This window comes from Oreochromis niloticus, linkage group LG4 (genome assembly GCF_001858045.2).
Source record: "Oreochromis niloticus isolate F11D_XX linkage group LG4, O_niloticus_UMD_NMBU, whole genome shotgun sequence".
NCBI lineage: Eukaryota > Metazoa > Chordata > Actinopteri > Cichliformes > Cichlidae > Oreochromis > Oreochromis niloticus.
The window spans coordinates 95,018-109,484 of NC_031969.2; the positions used below are offsets into that span (position 1 = coordinate 95,018).

A 14,467-nucleotide genomic window follows, 5' to 3' on the forward strand; every position below is an offset into this window, starting at 1 on the left:
AATGAGTTAAATGTCACCGTTATTATTGTCCGGCCGGAAACAGGCCGGGGGTGTCCAAAGGCTGCGTCCACCTGAGGACCCGGCCTTCACGGTCTAAGTGGGCCGGGTCCTCCGAAAGCCGGGTAGACCGGAAATGTGCGACTGTGAAATTGGACGGTCTAGCCTTCAGAATTACGTCACCTCTGCTGTCTCCTCCTTGCTGTCTAAAATATAACCGGACACTGGCGTAAATTCTCGACCATCTCACACTTCTGTTTAATCAGTTTTCTGTTTGACGTTTATTCAGCTGTGTGAAAACCCCGGAGGAACCCTCCCGAGGGATTAATAAAGTTTTATTTAATCTAATCTAATCTAATAACTTTAATCTCAGCCAAACCGATATACTCACGAACAAATAAAACACTGAAAAAGGCCAAACAATAACATGTTTAAGTTATTTGACGTTTACACAGCTACATTCTCGCCTGAAAATATGTTAAAAGTTTATTTTGCGACCCAGAAAGAGTAATAAGAGTAATACTAAAACTAAGTAGCTGCAGTAGTAGTAGCTATTGTTGGAAACTGGAATTGGCTGTGCCAATCTGGCATATGGTTTTTCAATTTTGTTGTCCGGGTGGAAAATCAGGAGAAATTGGGGAGAATGGTGGCTCCGGTGTTCTGACAAAACGTCCTACCTATCAAGCTGTCCTACTTGTTGTTACTGCGCATGTGCACAATTCAAAACGGCCATATTTCCGGTTTAAATAGTACATGCCTATTATTTCATCCTACCCCGATCTTGTGCCGATCTCGTTGTTTTTGTGCCGATCTCGTTGCTTCGAAAAAAGGTTTGTATTAAAAGTTTTACTTCTTTATTACAGATGATAATTGTTTACCTTAAGCTGCTCAATCGAAGTCATATTCCAAGTGTTTATTTGGTGCTTTTAAAATTTATTTTAGTCCTGCAGTTACTGGACACCACTCGCCGTTGTTATGTTGAATAAACGCTCCGTTGTTATGTCGAAGAAAGTGCTTTTGCACCACATACTTGTTAATTGCGTGATAACGTTGTGTAGTCGTTTAATTTACTGTATGGATTCCGAAGCCATGTTGAAATTGTCCGATTTTCTCCTTAGTTATGGAGAACAAATACGAGGAACTGCTCATGTTTCTGTCTGTTGGGTCCTACCCATCTGAATACGATAAGTCCCAGAGGCAAACCCTTAGGAGATACGCCGCAAAATTCAGGCTGAAGGGTCAGTATTGTAATGTAAATAACTAAATGTAATTATTGGTTAAATACATGTTATAATTATTTTACATTTTTTAAATATAGGCGGAGTGCTCTTGTTTGGAAACAGGAGAGTGATAAAAACAAAAGAAGAAGCCATGGGACTATTTCAAGAGTTTCATTCAAGTCCCATCGGTGGACACACTGGTGTACTTAAGACTCGAACTGCAATGTGTTCCAGATTTTACTGGTATGGAATGTCGGTTGACATTGGGAATTGGGTATGTATTTTTAAAGTTGTCATTTATATATAGTATGTTAATAGTGCACCAATAGAATGCATAGTTATCCTGAAGACCTGTACCAGATTGATGTACAGTAATTAACACTGTATCGCCACTTGATCAAGTATTTTTATAGAACATTTGCAATTTTGTTGTTTAATTAATTGCGATTGTTGGATAATATAAAGATCATTCAATATGTTTAAGGTCCTGGCTATTGACCAGTGTCAAAAAATGGGAAAACCATTGGCTGCTGTGCAACCACTGCAGTGTATAAAGGTAAATATCAGTAGCATTTTAGTAGAAAATAGTAATGTTATCATGCACATTATATATTAATGTGATTCTTTTATCACTGACAGGTGTCACATGTCTGGGAGCTAATCGGAATAGATCTAACTGGACCTCTTCCAAAGACGTCTAGTGGCTTCCAGTACATTATGACTGCAACAGACTATTTTTCAAAATGGGTTGAGGCTTTTCCATTAAAAAGCAAAAGTGCTGCTGAGGTAGCTCATCAGTTGTGCTCACTCATATATAGACATGGCTCCCAAAACGAATTTTATCCGACCAAGGAAGGGAATTTGTTAACGAGGTAAGTGTTAGGTTTACTTTTCCATACCTCTTTAGGTAAATACTTGGCCACAGTGTGCCAAGTAGCTGCCAGGCCAAAGGTTTTGTGTGATTGTTTTTAAAAAACAATTTTCTTTTTTCTTTGAAGCTCAACTCAAGACTTTGCAGCTTAATGAAAATAGATAGAAGTGTCACAGCAGCGTATCACCCTCAGACAAATGGCCTCGACGAAAAGACAAATGACAACATAAAAAGATATGTTTTATTTGTATGTAACATTTCATTTGCTTTTAAGACACTGTCACTATTGTGGGTTTTTTATGTCCACATGTAGAGCCCTGAGAAAATTAGTCAACAGTCAACAGAATGACTGGGATGTGTATCTGGATGCTACACTGTTTTCTTTGAGGTCCAAGGTCCACACCACAACCAAACACACACCATTCCGTTTAATGTATGGGAGAGAAGCTACGGATCCTTCTGAAGTTCCTGTCGAAGTCCCAGTAAGTGTTATTAAGGAATTTTATTTATGCAACAACTATGATAATGCATAAATTAAATGTCATCTTAATTGGAAATTGTGCATATTGATATTGGCTGCAGCTTTAATCTTCTCTGCTTAACTTCTATATGCAAGATACATTTAAAAGATAAAGTAAGTGACTAGTTACTTCTTTATGTTTGTTTCTTTATGTAAAGTAATAAATGTTGAGGAGACCTTTAAGTATAATGTGTTCACCTATGGAAGTGTATCAAGAGGAAAAAGTGACTATACAAAAAATGATATGAGTCCATCTTTGTGGCTTTCTGTGCTCAAAGCTTTATAATAGTATATTTACTATTAAATATGAGTTATTATAGTTAGAATTTTCAGTTCATGTTTCACATGCATTATTTGTCTTTATGATTTTAATTGTAATTTAAAACGTGAACATTTTAGCTGCCCTCCATCATTCTCCCTGAGGAGTCGAGTTACGGTGACTTTGTATCTTCTACAATAGACGCACCAGAGCAAGTTAAAAAAACTGTCGAGGACAATATGGCAAAGTCCCAAGACTTACAAAAGGAAGCCTATGCCAGACGAGTCCAGAAGAAGTACAGAAACCTCGTGTACAATGTTGGAGATGAAGTTCTTCTCTTGAACATGAGGAAACGTGGAAGGAAGGGAGGAAGGTTTGATCCAGATTTTTCAGGACCCTACACCATTCAAGACATCGCTGGCAAATGTGTGAGATTAAAAAACACGGAAGGAGCAACTTTAAAAAATCACTACAGCATTGACCATATCAAGCCGTACAGAAGAAGCCACCATGTAAATGTCAGTGACAATGAAAAATACCCAACTCACAGTCAGACAGTGAACAGCAGCACAGACCTGAAGATGCCCCCCTGCCATCCTACTGCTAGCCCTCAGTGCCAGCAAAGTCCAGAGGATACCAGACCCTCTATTATTCATTATGCACCCAAAACGGCTGAGAAAAGTTGTTGCTCTCACAAGCAGTTTAATTCTGTTCCAGGACCAGAAACGCGTGAACAAGAACTTCCCTCCCGGAAACAAAGCTTAGAAAGTGAAGGTGGCATAGTGAACAACTCTTTTTGACCCGTTGGTCATTTGTTGCCAGTTTAGCGTTGCAACTTGATTGACCGTTGCATGACTTTGTTTGCATTTTGCAGTCTTCAACTCATATTGGATGTAAAGAAACATGCAACATGCACTGAGCTTGTGGAAGTCTGGAAATGGATCTGCCTGTCAGTAATTTCCTCTTTTGCCCACCCGCTGTACCTTTCCTATTTCTCTGCGTGAAAATGCATGTTTATTGTGTTGACTTTTTTCCTGTTGTGGCCCGTTGGCCTTTACCCAGCTTTTCCACTAAAAATCTCATGCATGCCTGAGCTAACTTATCATATTTTTCTTTCAGTAAAGAGGCTATGGGCTGCATTTTTGCAGTGCAGTATCACTGCAAAAATGGCTAGTCTATATTTAAGAAAAAAATACTACATTTGATACAAAAAGCACTGAAAACAAGTGAAATTATCTGTCCATGCAGCAAGTTTATTTTACTTAATAAGAAACCTTGAAATAAGATTTTTTAATCCAGAAATAAAAGAACACATTTGAGAATTGAAGAGGGTTAAAATAAGCTTTAAAAAGCTCAATTTTAGATAAAATTACTTGATATCAAGTCCCAAAAGTAAGTTAAATATGCTAAATTACAGTCTTTTTTATGCTTTGAATTCTTACTTGCAGCAAATGAATGCACTGCAATGAGAAAAATAGTTCTAATACTATGAAAAACTACTCAATATTAGTGAAGTATGATTAATTTGTTTCTTGATTCAGGTTGGCTTATCTTAAAATATAGCCTAATCGATATTAAATCCAAGCAAAAAAACCTTAAAACAGACCTTTTTCCTAGAATACTCCTTGGCTTCTACTGAAATCACAGGCAGGACAAGAGTGATATATGTCAACATTTATTCCTCTCATGAGAACAAAACCCTTTTTTAAAACAATATAGGGCTGCTGCACAATCCCTAAAAGTCTAAATCAACCCTTTAGAAGGCCTAAACAGAGAAAAAAAATTACATTTTTAGCCTTAAACTTTTGTGACAGTCACATAGTCTCACAATGTTGTAAATAACGGCATTACTGACTTAAAACTTTACATGCCTCAGGTAAAGTGTCATTAAGAGAGAAAAAAACAACAACTTTCATTTGTAAGGCATTATAAGTAAAGCAGTTTCTCAGGACATTGCTAGCCAAATTAGGAACAAAGTTGTACAAACGTACTACAAAACTAAACAAACTGCAAATGACCTGATAAAATTCTGCTTGGTATTCACCTATTTTTCAAAGAATGACTTCCACTCAGCTATTACTTTCTTATATGCACTAGTGGCATCTTGATCATGGATGGCATCAGTGATTACCTCAGTTTGTATGACAGAGAGGACCGTTGCAACACATTTTGAGTATGTTAAGTGCAAGGTGTAGTAATATGCCATCAACACCAACATTCCTTCCCAGAAATCCTCCAAGGGGAGAGTGGTCACTGGTATATTTCCTACAGCAACAATGCTGGTTGTCCCATCAAAAAGCAGCACTGGGGAGGAGAGAGGCCGCTTCTCCAGGTATAGCATAGCATCTTCACCCGGCTAGAAAAGCACAAAAAAAGGACAAATTCTTCAAGATTTTAAATGAAAGGGTTGCTGTGCATCCAAACAGCTTAAGACACAAAAAGCAATATCAAGAGTTTAGAATGCTCCAACTGATTTACTGTTGGAATAGAAGAAATAAATATAAAATATCTGACTTACATAAATATGAAATTTTGGAAATGTATTAATTCTGAGCATGAATTTTCTCTAGTTTGCAGCATTTTTATCATGTCTATTTGTGCTTTTTTCTCATTTGTTTTTTAAAACTATTTCTTTTAACTTTGTTACATATTCTAGTTTTTGAAGGCCTTTTTAAATATATCATTTTACTGCTTCTACTTGTATCCCAACTGCAATGTGCTTTTGCTCTGCGCTGCCTCTCTGGAGTAGGTTTTGAATAACAATTAAGAAATCCTGAATAAGGAGTAATTTAATCCCTGCTGAATTGAACTTTGACCCACTCTTATTAAGCATGAAAAGCAAAATAATAATATTAATAATAATAATACAAGTAAATGGAGTACAAGTTACAGTGGCTGGTATTGCTAACAGCTGTTCTCACCTTGAGGATATGAAGGAGAGCCTCACTGGCACTTCCCAGCCGCTTTGGTGGTGTAGTTTTTGAAGGAAAAAGAGATGGAAGTGCATTGACGAGAGTGACAGTAAAATCCACTGTGGACAGAGAAAAGTATCTTAATAAAGTAATCTGAACATATCTGATGTATGGATTTAATGTATGAAAAGGCCACTTACCTCCATGTACATCCAAGGGGAGAGGTGGTTTCAGGACCTTCTTCCAAATGCCATAGAACTGCACCTTCGAACAAAACTCTGCCCATCGACCCTTCATTTGATCTATGTGTTTGCAGTTGAAGCCACCAACGATGCGACGCAGTTCATCCATCGCCTATGACAAAGTTGTGCTCAGTTAGTCAAGAACTAACTAAACCTATCCAGAGAAAGCAAGGAATGTAACTGAAGGTAGTTGAACTTACATTTCGTATGTCTTTGAAGCACGGGTATGCTTCAAATATTTTTCTGGGCCTGTCTTCTTCCCTTGTAACATCTGCGTCAATAAAAGCTCGTCTGGCCTCAAACTCCAGGTCCAAAATTTGAGCAACGTCACTTTGGTTGGGTTTTGCATTGGGTTTCCTGTACATGTTGCTCAAGGTTTTGTAATGCCTTGCCTGCATCTTCAGGCTGTCATGGTCTGCTAGGGAAAGCAAAGAGCAATTGTAAGACATTCAGATTTTTCTAATAAGTCATTTCTAGTAAGGTTGCATGGTTGTTTTTAAGTTATCGTTTTCAGTATAATATTTATGTTATATTGTTTATATTTAGGTTAAATATGTTTGAGTAATGAACTGACCCTGTATGTCCTGATCATTTCCCTTTGTGTCCTTTTGTTATAATGATCATGGATTTATGTTAATTGTTAGTTTGAACAGAATCAAATATTAAAACCAAAGTTTAAGATGCCCGTGAATAAAACTGTGGTGAAAATAAGGTAAAGGTTGTTTACTGTGTATATTGTTCACATCAGTGTGGACAGTGATTATAAGCTGATGGATAAAAATCTTTTAGGTAATTTGATCTATGACAGAAACACTGTGATAAAGCATGATAGATGTAACCAGCATGAGGATTTACATGTGTAAATAATCAGCACTGAATAACACCCACTACAACACAAAGTGTTAAAATACTTACTATGGCTAACTGGCAAACTGGAATGAGGGATCTATCATATGTTGATTTTACACACCAACTGTCAGGGTTCCTGGGTCGTTGACCCAGTGCTTTCAGTTTTGTTCATGTTCAGTTTATTTTGCCACTTCCATGTTCTCACTTCCTGCTTTTCCTGTGTCAGCTCGTCTCGTGTCATTAGCCAGATTATGTTCAGCTGTGTACTCACCGGTTTCTAATCACTCATCATTCAGCCTGTGTATTTATGTTCCTCAGTTCAACCAGTCCAGTGTCGTGTCATTGATGTTCCTGTGATGTTAATGTTATGTTGTCGTTTCCGCCTGCGTTCAGTCAGCTAGCCTTTCAGTCAGTCAGTCCATTCATTCCTTCATTCAGTCAGTCGTCCAGCCAGCCAGCCCTATCCTACTTCTGGTCTGTTTGTTCACTCCGCTGACAATAAACATCAACCTTCACCAACCTACCAGTGAGTCCAGCGTTTGGGTCATCCTTTCCTCGCCTCCGCACACGACCCCTGACAGAATGACACGACCCGCTTTTGACCCAGCGGACTCGGACCTTTTTGAGCGGCAGGAGGCAGCGCTCTCCATTTGGACGGAGAAGCTCAAGGGGAAACAGCGGCTCTTCGCGGAGCAAGAGCACATCTTCGAGGGAACTCGCCTGGCTCTGGGCGGGCCTCGGAGACGCCGCGTTCCCCCACCTGCTGCCTCACCTGCACCGGAGCATTCGCCGCGGAGAGTGGACGTTTCACGCCGCGCTGCGGCCGTTCCCTCTCTTGCGGGTCCGCTCCTCGCTCACACGCCATCCGCCTCATTCACCGGAGCTTCCACTTCGCTACGGCACAGCGGCTACGCCTCCCACCTCGGCTCAACAGAGGCTACCGCGCCAGAGGCTCATCTGTTTACCCCGCCCGCTTCCTCTTCCCAGAGAAAGCGGCGTTCACGCCGCCATAAAACGGACTATTCCCAGCAGCTCCCGGCGGTGAGTCCCAGTGACTGTTTGCCTCTTTCCTCATTTGATTCGTCACGTAACATGCATAATGGACTCATCTCCGATCCATGGGGGACTTCCCTCTTAGACGATGATGTGGACTGGGATGACTTTTTCTGCTCTGCTTCCCCAAAGACAGCTCAGTTAAAGACTGTAAATAGCGATGGCAGAAAGACCAGACTAAAACCCGTTAGACCTGTCAGCGTCACTCACCCAGTTGTTATTTCCACTCCTATCAGCCAGCCTACACCCACACCTGTGCCAGCTCCCAGGAGGAGGGCAGCTGCGACCCAGCCTACCTCCACACCCGCTCCTGTTTCTCGGGTGGGGGTGACTGGTGTCCAGCCACCTCCCGTGCCTGTCCCAGCGCCTAGAGTCTCGGAAGAGCTAGCCTCTCCATCTACTACTTCACCTCTTCATCCACCTCCTGATCCAGCCTTTCACGCCCTCGCATTGTCACTGGTTAAGCTAGCTGAGGTTTCTCCTGCTCAGGCACCAGCTTTACTAGCCCAGGCTATAGCTTTATCTCCCTCACTAGCACAGTCTATAGCTCAGCCACCAGCCACATCAACCACAGCTCCGTCGTCAGCCTCACCCACCTCTATTCATCCCTTAGCATCCCCACTCCAGTCAGTTCACTCACCTGCTGTTCAGCCTCCAGCCCAGTCAGCTCCCTCTCCTGCTGTTCAGCTTCCAGCCCAGTCAGCTCCCTCTCCTGCTGTTCGGCCTCCAGTCCAGTCACCTGCAGCTCCGGCTGCTCCTGTCCAGTCTCCCGTAGTTCAGGCTGCTCCCGTCCTCCAGTCTCCCGTAGTTCAGGCTGCTCCCGTCCTCCAGTCTCCCGTAGTCCAGGCTGCTCCCGTCCTCCAGTCTCCCGTAGTCCAGTCTCCTCCCGTCCTCCAGTCTCCCGTAGTCCAGTCTCCTCCCGTCCTCCAGTCTCCCGTAGTCCAGTCTGCTCCTGTCCTCCAGTCTCCCGTAGTCCAGTCTGCTCCTGTCCTCCAGTCTCCCGTAGTCCAGTCTGCTCCTGTCCTCCAGGCCCCCGTAGTCCAGTCTGCTCCTGTCCTCCAGGCCCCCGTAGTTCAGTCTCCTGTCCTCCAGTCAGTACAGTCTGTCATCCAGCACCCTGTGGTTCAGTCACCCGTTCTCTCACCTTCTGTAGTCCAGTCTTCTGTAGTCCAGTCACTCATTCACCATCCATTTCAGTTCCCGGACCCGAAGCCACAGCATCCAGAGCCAGCTGTGAGCTCTCCTGCTCCTCAGCCAGGGGTTTCCGCACCCGCTGGCCCGGCCGCTCCTCAGCCAGGGGTTTCCGCACCCGCTGGCCCGGCCGCTCCTCAGCCAGGGGTTTCCGCACCCGCTGGCCCGGCCGCTCCTCAGCCAGGGGTTTCCGCGCCTCCTGGCCCTGCCTGTCTCCAGCCAGAGGCCTCCGCGCCTCCTGGCCCTGCCTGTCTCCAGCCAGAGGCCTCCGCGCCTCCTGGCCCTGCCTGTCTCCAGCCAGAGGCCTCCGCGCCTCCTGGCCCTGCCTGTCTCCAGCCAGAGGCCTCCGCGCCGACTGGCCCTGCCTGTCTCCAGCCAGAGGCCTCCGCGCCGCCTGGCCCAGCCTGTCTCCAGCCAGAGGCCTCCGCGCCGCCTGGCCCAGCCTGTCTCCAGCCAGAGGCCTCCGCGCCGCCTGGCCCAGCCTGTCTCCAGCCAGAGGCCTCCGCGCCGCCTGGCCCAGCCTGTCTCCAGCCAGAGGCCTCAGCTTCACCCTCGCCTGGCCCGGCCTCGGCCTCAGCTTCACCCTCGCCTGGCCCGGCCTCGGCCTCAGCTTCATCTGCTCCATCACTGCCGGCTCCCATGCAGTCGCCTGGCACAGCCTTGGCCTCGGCTTCCGCTCCGCCTGGTCCAGACTCAGCTTCGCCTGGTCCTGCGGCTGCCACGCCGCCGCCCGAGCCTGCACCTCGGAATCACTGGCCACTTTCCAGGCCAACAGCTGGACGTCATCGCCAGCGTGGTCGACCACCGGACCTCCTCAGTGGCCGCCGCCGTCTTCCTCGCGGCCGCCCACCGGACCTCCTCCTCAGTGGCCGCCGCCGTCTTCCTCGCGGCCGCCCACCGGACCTCCTCCTCAGTGGCCGCCGCCGTCTTCCTCGCGGCCGCCCACCGGACCTCCTCCTCAGTGGCCGCCGCCGCCTTCCTCGCGGCCGCCCACCGGATCACCTCCTCAGTGGCCGTCGCCGCCTTCCTCGCGGCCGCCCACCGGATCACCTCCTCAGTGGCCGTCGCCGCCTTCCTCGCGGCCGCCCACCGGATCACCTTCTCAGTGGCCGTCGCCGCCTTCCTCGCGGCCGCCCACCGGATCACCTTCTCAGTGGCCGTCGCCGCCTTCCTCGCGGCCGCCCACCAGATCACCTTCTCAGTGGCCGTCGCCGCCTTCCTCGCGGCCGCCCACCGGACCGACTTCAGCGTCGCCGCCTTCCTCGCGGCCGCCCACCGGACCGACTTCAGCGTCGCCGCCTTCCTCGCGGCCGCCCACCTGAACTGTCCGGGCTCAGCCACTGGCCGCGTGGCCGCCCACCTGAACTGTCCGGGCTCAGCCACTGGCCGCGTGGCCGCCCACCTGACCTGTTTTTGTTGTGGACTCCGTCCCTCCGTCCTGGGCCCCCTTCGCCCACCCTGTTCTGGTTTTTCTTTCTTTTCGCCGTCGGGTGCTGGCCTTTGAAGGGGGGGTACTGTCAGGGTTCCTGGGTCGTTGACCCAGTGCTTTCAGTTTTGTTCATGTTCAGTTTATTTTGCCACTTCCATGTTCTCACTTCCTGCTTTTCCTGTGTCAGCTCGTCTCGTGTCATTAGCCAGATTATGTTCAGCTGTGTACTCACCGGTTTCTAATCACTCATCATTCAGCCTGTGTATTTATGTTCCTCAGTTCAACCAGTCCAGTGTCGTGTCATTGATGTTCCTGTGATGTTAATGTTATGTTGTCGTTTCCGCCTGCGTTCAGTCAGCTAGCCTTTCAGTCAGTCAGTCCATTCATTCCTTCATTCAGTCAGTCGTCCAGCCAGCCAGCCCTATCCTACTTCTGGTCTGTTTGTTCACTCCGCTGACAATAAACATCAACCTTCACCAACCTACCAGTGAGTCCAGCGTTTGGGTCATCCTTTCCTCGCCTCCGCACACGACCCCTGACACCAACTTGAGTTAATGCCAAACCACTATGATTTATGGAATAAACACTTAGAACGGGATTCATTGCTGCAGCCATATTTTGGAAAGAGCTGTAAGAGGAACCACAGTCAGACTGAGAGGTAGATAAGGGTGATGGTGGACTTACCAACAACATCATCTGGAGGTGCAGTTGATGGACCTATGTCAGCCCTGGGTGCAGAGCATGAGGCTGACTTGGATAATAGTGGTAAAGCCAGGGTAGTATTGTTTGACGTAGTTGGTACAGTGGAGGGTAGCGGCAATTGGGATTCTTTCTCTGAGGAAAAAACAGAAGATGAACAGAATTTAATAACAGGGAATAGCTAGAAAGTTAAGGAAAATAGTCAACACTGTATAAATCTTGTGATGTACTCTGAACAGAAAACTGAGGGCAGGTGGTCTCTTTGAAGTTTTATATGTCCAAAAGTCATTAGTACAGCAGACCAAAGTACACACCTGCATTTGAGTTATCCTCGCTGAGGTCATCATTGCTCTCATGAAGTATGGTATAGTCACTTGAACCACTTGCTTCACTTAGGTCACCTTCAGTACCATTGTCTGTGTCATCTGAGCTGAAAAGAGTCTTCCCGAGCCTGCCTCGTTGCGGCATGGAGCCCTGCCTCTTCCTTGGAGACTTCATATTTTGGAGTCGTTTGTACAGTTTGGTGTAGATGGTCAGCTGTGGTAAAATAATATATATTTGTACATCCTTTTATTATCTCACTCAATTTTAGATATTGTAGTGGGTAAAGAATGACTTACGTATGGCATGTGTGTGTCAGCATCACGTAACATGGGGTAATAGTCGACAATCTTCTGTGACATTGCTCTCATTTCGAGTTTGGAGGGGTATCTTACTTCTTTCCCCATGGGACTAGCACGGAGGATTGCAACCATGCTGGTGACTGTGTTCCTTACAAGTCTGCAACAGAGCTCCTTCGACATCTTACAGTCCTTTTCCTTTCCACTGTGGAGCAATGCAAAGTACTGACTGCGCACCATGTCCAACTCTGAATCTGTATACACCACATACTCTGGTGGGTCTGGCATTTTCATTTTTTTGTCAGCAGTGTAGGAAATGGGAGTGGAAGTTTGAGGCTGACATTGTGACACATCAAAGCCTAAGGGGTTACTCTCACTTCGATGGCAAGTGTTGGCATCTTGGTCAGTACTCTTAAACTATAACAGTTGTGGGATATAAACAAAAATACACAATTAGGCAAATTAATGCTAGACAATATGGACAGTAATCATCTTCTTAGTGGTATAATATGTATTTACCTTTTGGCTGATAAAATCCCAAATCTTCTTTCTCCGGAAGAAATTTTCATGGCCTGGAAAAAGATCCTTTAGGTCATCCCGGGTAAAGCTTCTCAAAGCTTCCTCGTCAATATTCGCAGCTGTAAAAGAGAAAAACAACTTTAAAAGTGATATTTATTTCTCTTTTCCTGGGCATGGCTTATTACATATTGAGGTCATTTTTTGTCAATAAATGTATTTTAGCAATAAGTAATAATAACAGGATAAAATGTCAAACTTAAAACAGTTTATGTGTTAACTAGAATACAATACAATAAAATTTTATCAAATATTTGGGAATGCAATAAAACTATTTTTGGCTGTCTTCAAGAATGATGTTCCAAGTCTATTTTGGCAAAAACAGCTCAAGGCTATAATGTGGATAAAGTTCAGAGTAGAGTACGATCCTAGCTCCAAGTTTCAGAAACGATGCTAACAGATGCTAAGGCTGCTTAGCTAACATACCAAAATAACTGAAAAATAAGACTTACCCTGCAACACAGACAGTATGGCATCGTCAAACTTGTCCATGCCGTGACAGCAGTTCTCTGGTTCGGTTCCAAAGCCTCCACTCACAGTACCTGGAAATATGCTATGGCTTAAATAAGATCATTTAGCTAAAGTTAACACATTAGCTAAATCACCAGAATGAAATTAAAAATAAATAAACAGAATAGCAGTTCAGTGTAAATAGTAAAGGCTATGCTGCAGCCAGAGCAGGCACACACTCTGCGGCTGGCATGTCTCCTGGTGAAGTTTGCATCAAAGACACTCTCAGCGCGTTTAAATCGTTCAATGTGGCAGCAATTTGGGTATCTCGTAGGAATTATAAGTGGTGAATACAGTTTCAGGTAAGACACAGAGTGTTTGGAAGCACTGTAAAAAAAATCTGTTGGCCAGAAATACTGCCAAAACATGGATAAGAATGATTTTCTTGAAAATTAAATAAATTAATAAATGCATACAATAAAATATATCCATATACTAATACTAACATAAATTCTAAGTGCAAATCTAAATTATGTGATTTAAAAATACATAAATAATTTAATAAATACAACAAACATGTAAAGAAACTAATATCTAAGTGCGAACAAAAATTCATTATCTAAAAAGATAAAATCTCGTTCTCATGAATCCAATCCCGAGTCTCATCAAAATAATGGACCACCCCTTTTTTATTGTTTCTTTGTCTTTGATTTCTTTTCCATTTCTTTTTTCTTTATTCCAAAGAATGAATATTATATTATCTTATATTATATTGAATATTCACAACTGTAACACTAATCACTGTCATGCACTTTGTTTTTTAATGGACCAATCATTAGGTGTAACTCATTATACCTATTATGTAAGAATTTCTATAATTGGCCAGGAGTTTGGAGTAACTTTGTTTTTCTGCTCTAAAGGAAGAAGCTGTTACTACAACATCTTTTACCAGACACAATATTACCAGATCTGCTGCAGCTTTTGCTATCAGTGTTCAAAAACAGTGCCACTTATCACAGGTATGTTATAGTCTCACATGAGGCAATCAATGTCTTACTTGTTCATAATGGCATTCAGAATTTTTTTTTATATAAATGCAGAATAAGTTACTTTTGTTTCAAATGTTTTCACAGAGAACGGTCAAACATATCATCTCAGGAGTGCAACAATATCAGGCTGTTCTTTTAGATACGCTCAAGGAAAGATTGAAGACAGTGTTTGAAGATCATGCCGAGGGAACCACTCAGCTTCAAGATGAGGCTTTGGCTACATTTGATAAATTCATGGATCCTTTCTCCACCATTGCATATGGACAGAGTAGAGCCATAGGGGAAATGTTCTGTCCAGTCAACGCAGAGGAAGTAGTAGTATCCCAGAAGATATGTTGGGTAAAGCAAGGTCTTTCAAGGGTCATGTCCATAAGGAACAAAAGTTTTTACTATGTACCATTAACAGAGATGGGCAGTAACGCGTTACTTGTAACGCGTTACTGTAATCTGATTACTTTTTTCAAGTAACGAGTAATGTAAGGGATTACTATTGCAAAAACGGTAATTAGATTACCGTTACTTTCACGTAG

The 14,467-nt window shown here is 44.1% G+C and overlaps 1 protein-coding gene and 1 long non-coding RNA gene across 3 annotated transcripts in view; one reads left to right on the forward strand and one right to left on the reverse strand.

Moving 5' to 3' along the window:
* The first annotated feature begins 733 nt into the window (after positions 1-733).
* Positions 734-2,324, forward strand: LOC109202041 (uncharacterized). 2 transcript variants are annotated; one of them, XR_002062025.2, is made up of 5 exons: positions 734-827; positions 1,116-1,235; positions 1,316-1,773; positions 1,857-2,089; positions 2,216-2,324. It is a non-coding gene; the product is annotated as an uncharacterized LOC109202041 (long non-coding RNA). The 2 variants fall into 2 exon arrangements; XR_003219855.1 differs by lacking the exon at positions 734-827 and having other exon boundaries at positions 834-1,235.
* A 2,205-nt stretch (positions 2,325-4,529) lies between these two features.
* LOC109194314 (uncharacterized) overlaps positions 4,530-14,467 on the reverse strand; it is a 78,566-nt gene continuing 68,628 nt past the window's right edge. Inside the window, exons 5-13 of the mRNA XM_019358375.2 lie at positions 12,891-12,980; positions 12,382-12,500; positions 11,863-12,279; positions 11,557-11,779; positions 11,228-11,377; positions 6,222-6,439; positions 5,980-6,133; positions 5,789-5,898; positions 4,530-5,223 (exon numbers count right to left, since the gene is read on the reverse strand). Of these exons, the coding sequence (XP_019213920.2) occupies positions 4,912-5,223; positions 5,789-5,898; positions 5,980-6,133; positions 6,222-6,439; positions 11,228-11,377; positions 11,557-11,779; positions 11,863-12,279; positions 12,382-12,500; positions 12,891-12,980 (1,793 nt within the window). The 3' untranslated portion in view covers positions 4,530-4,911. The remainder of the gene's footprint in view (positions 5,224-5,788; positions 5,899-5,979; positions 6,134-6,221; positions 6,440-11,227; positions 11,378-11,556; positions 11,780-11,862; positions 12,280-12,381; positions 12,501-12,890; positions 12,981-14,467) is intronic.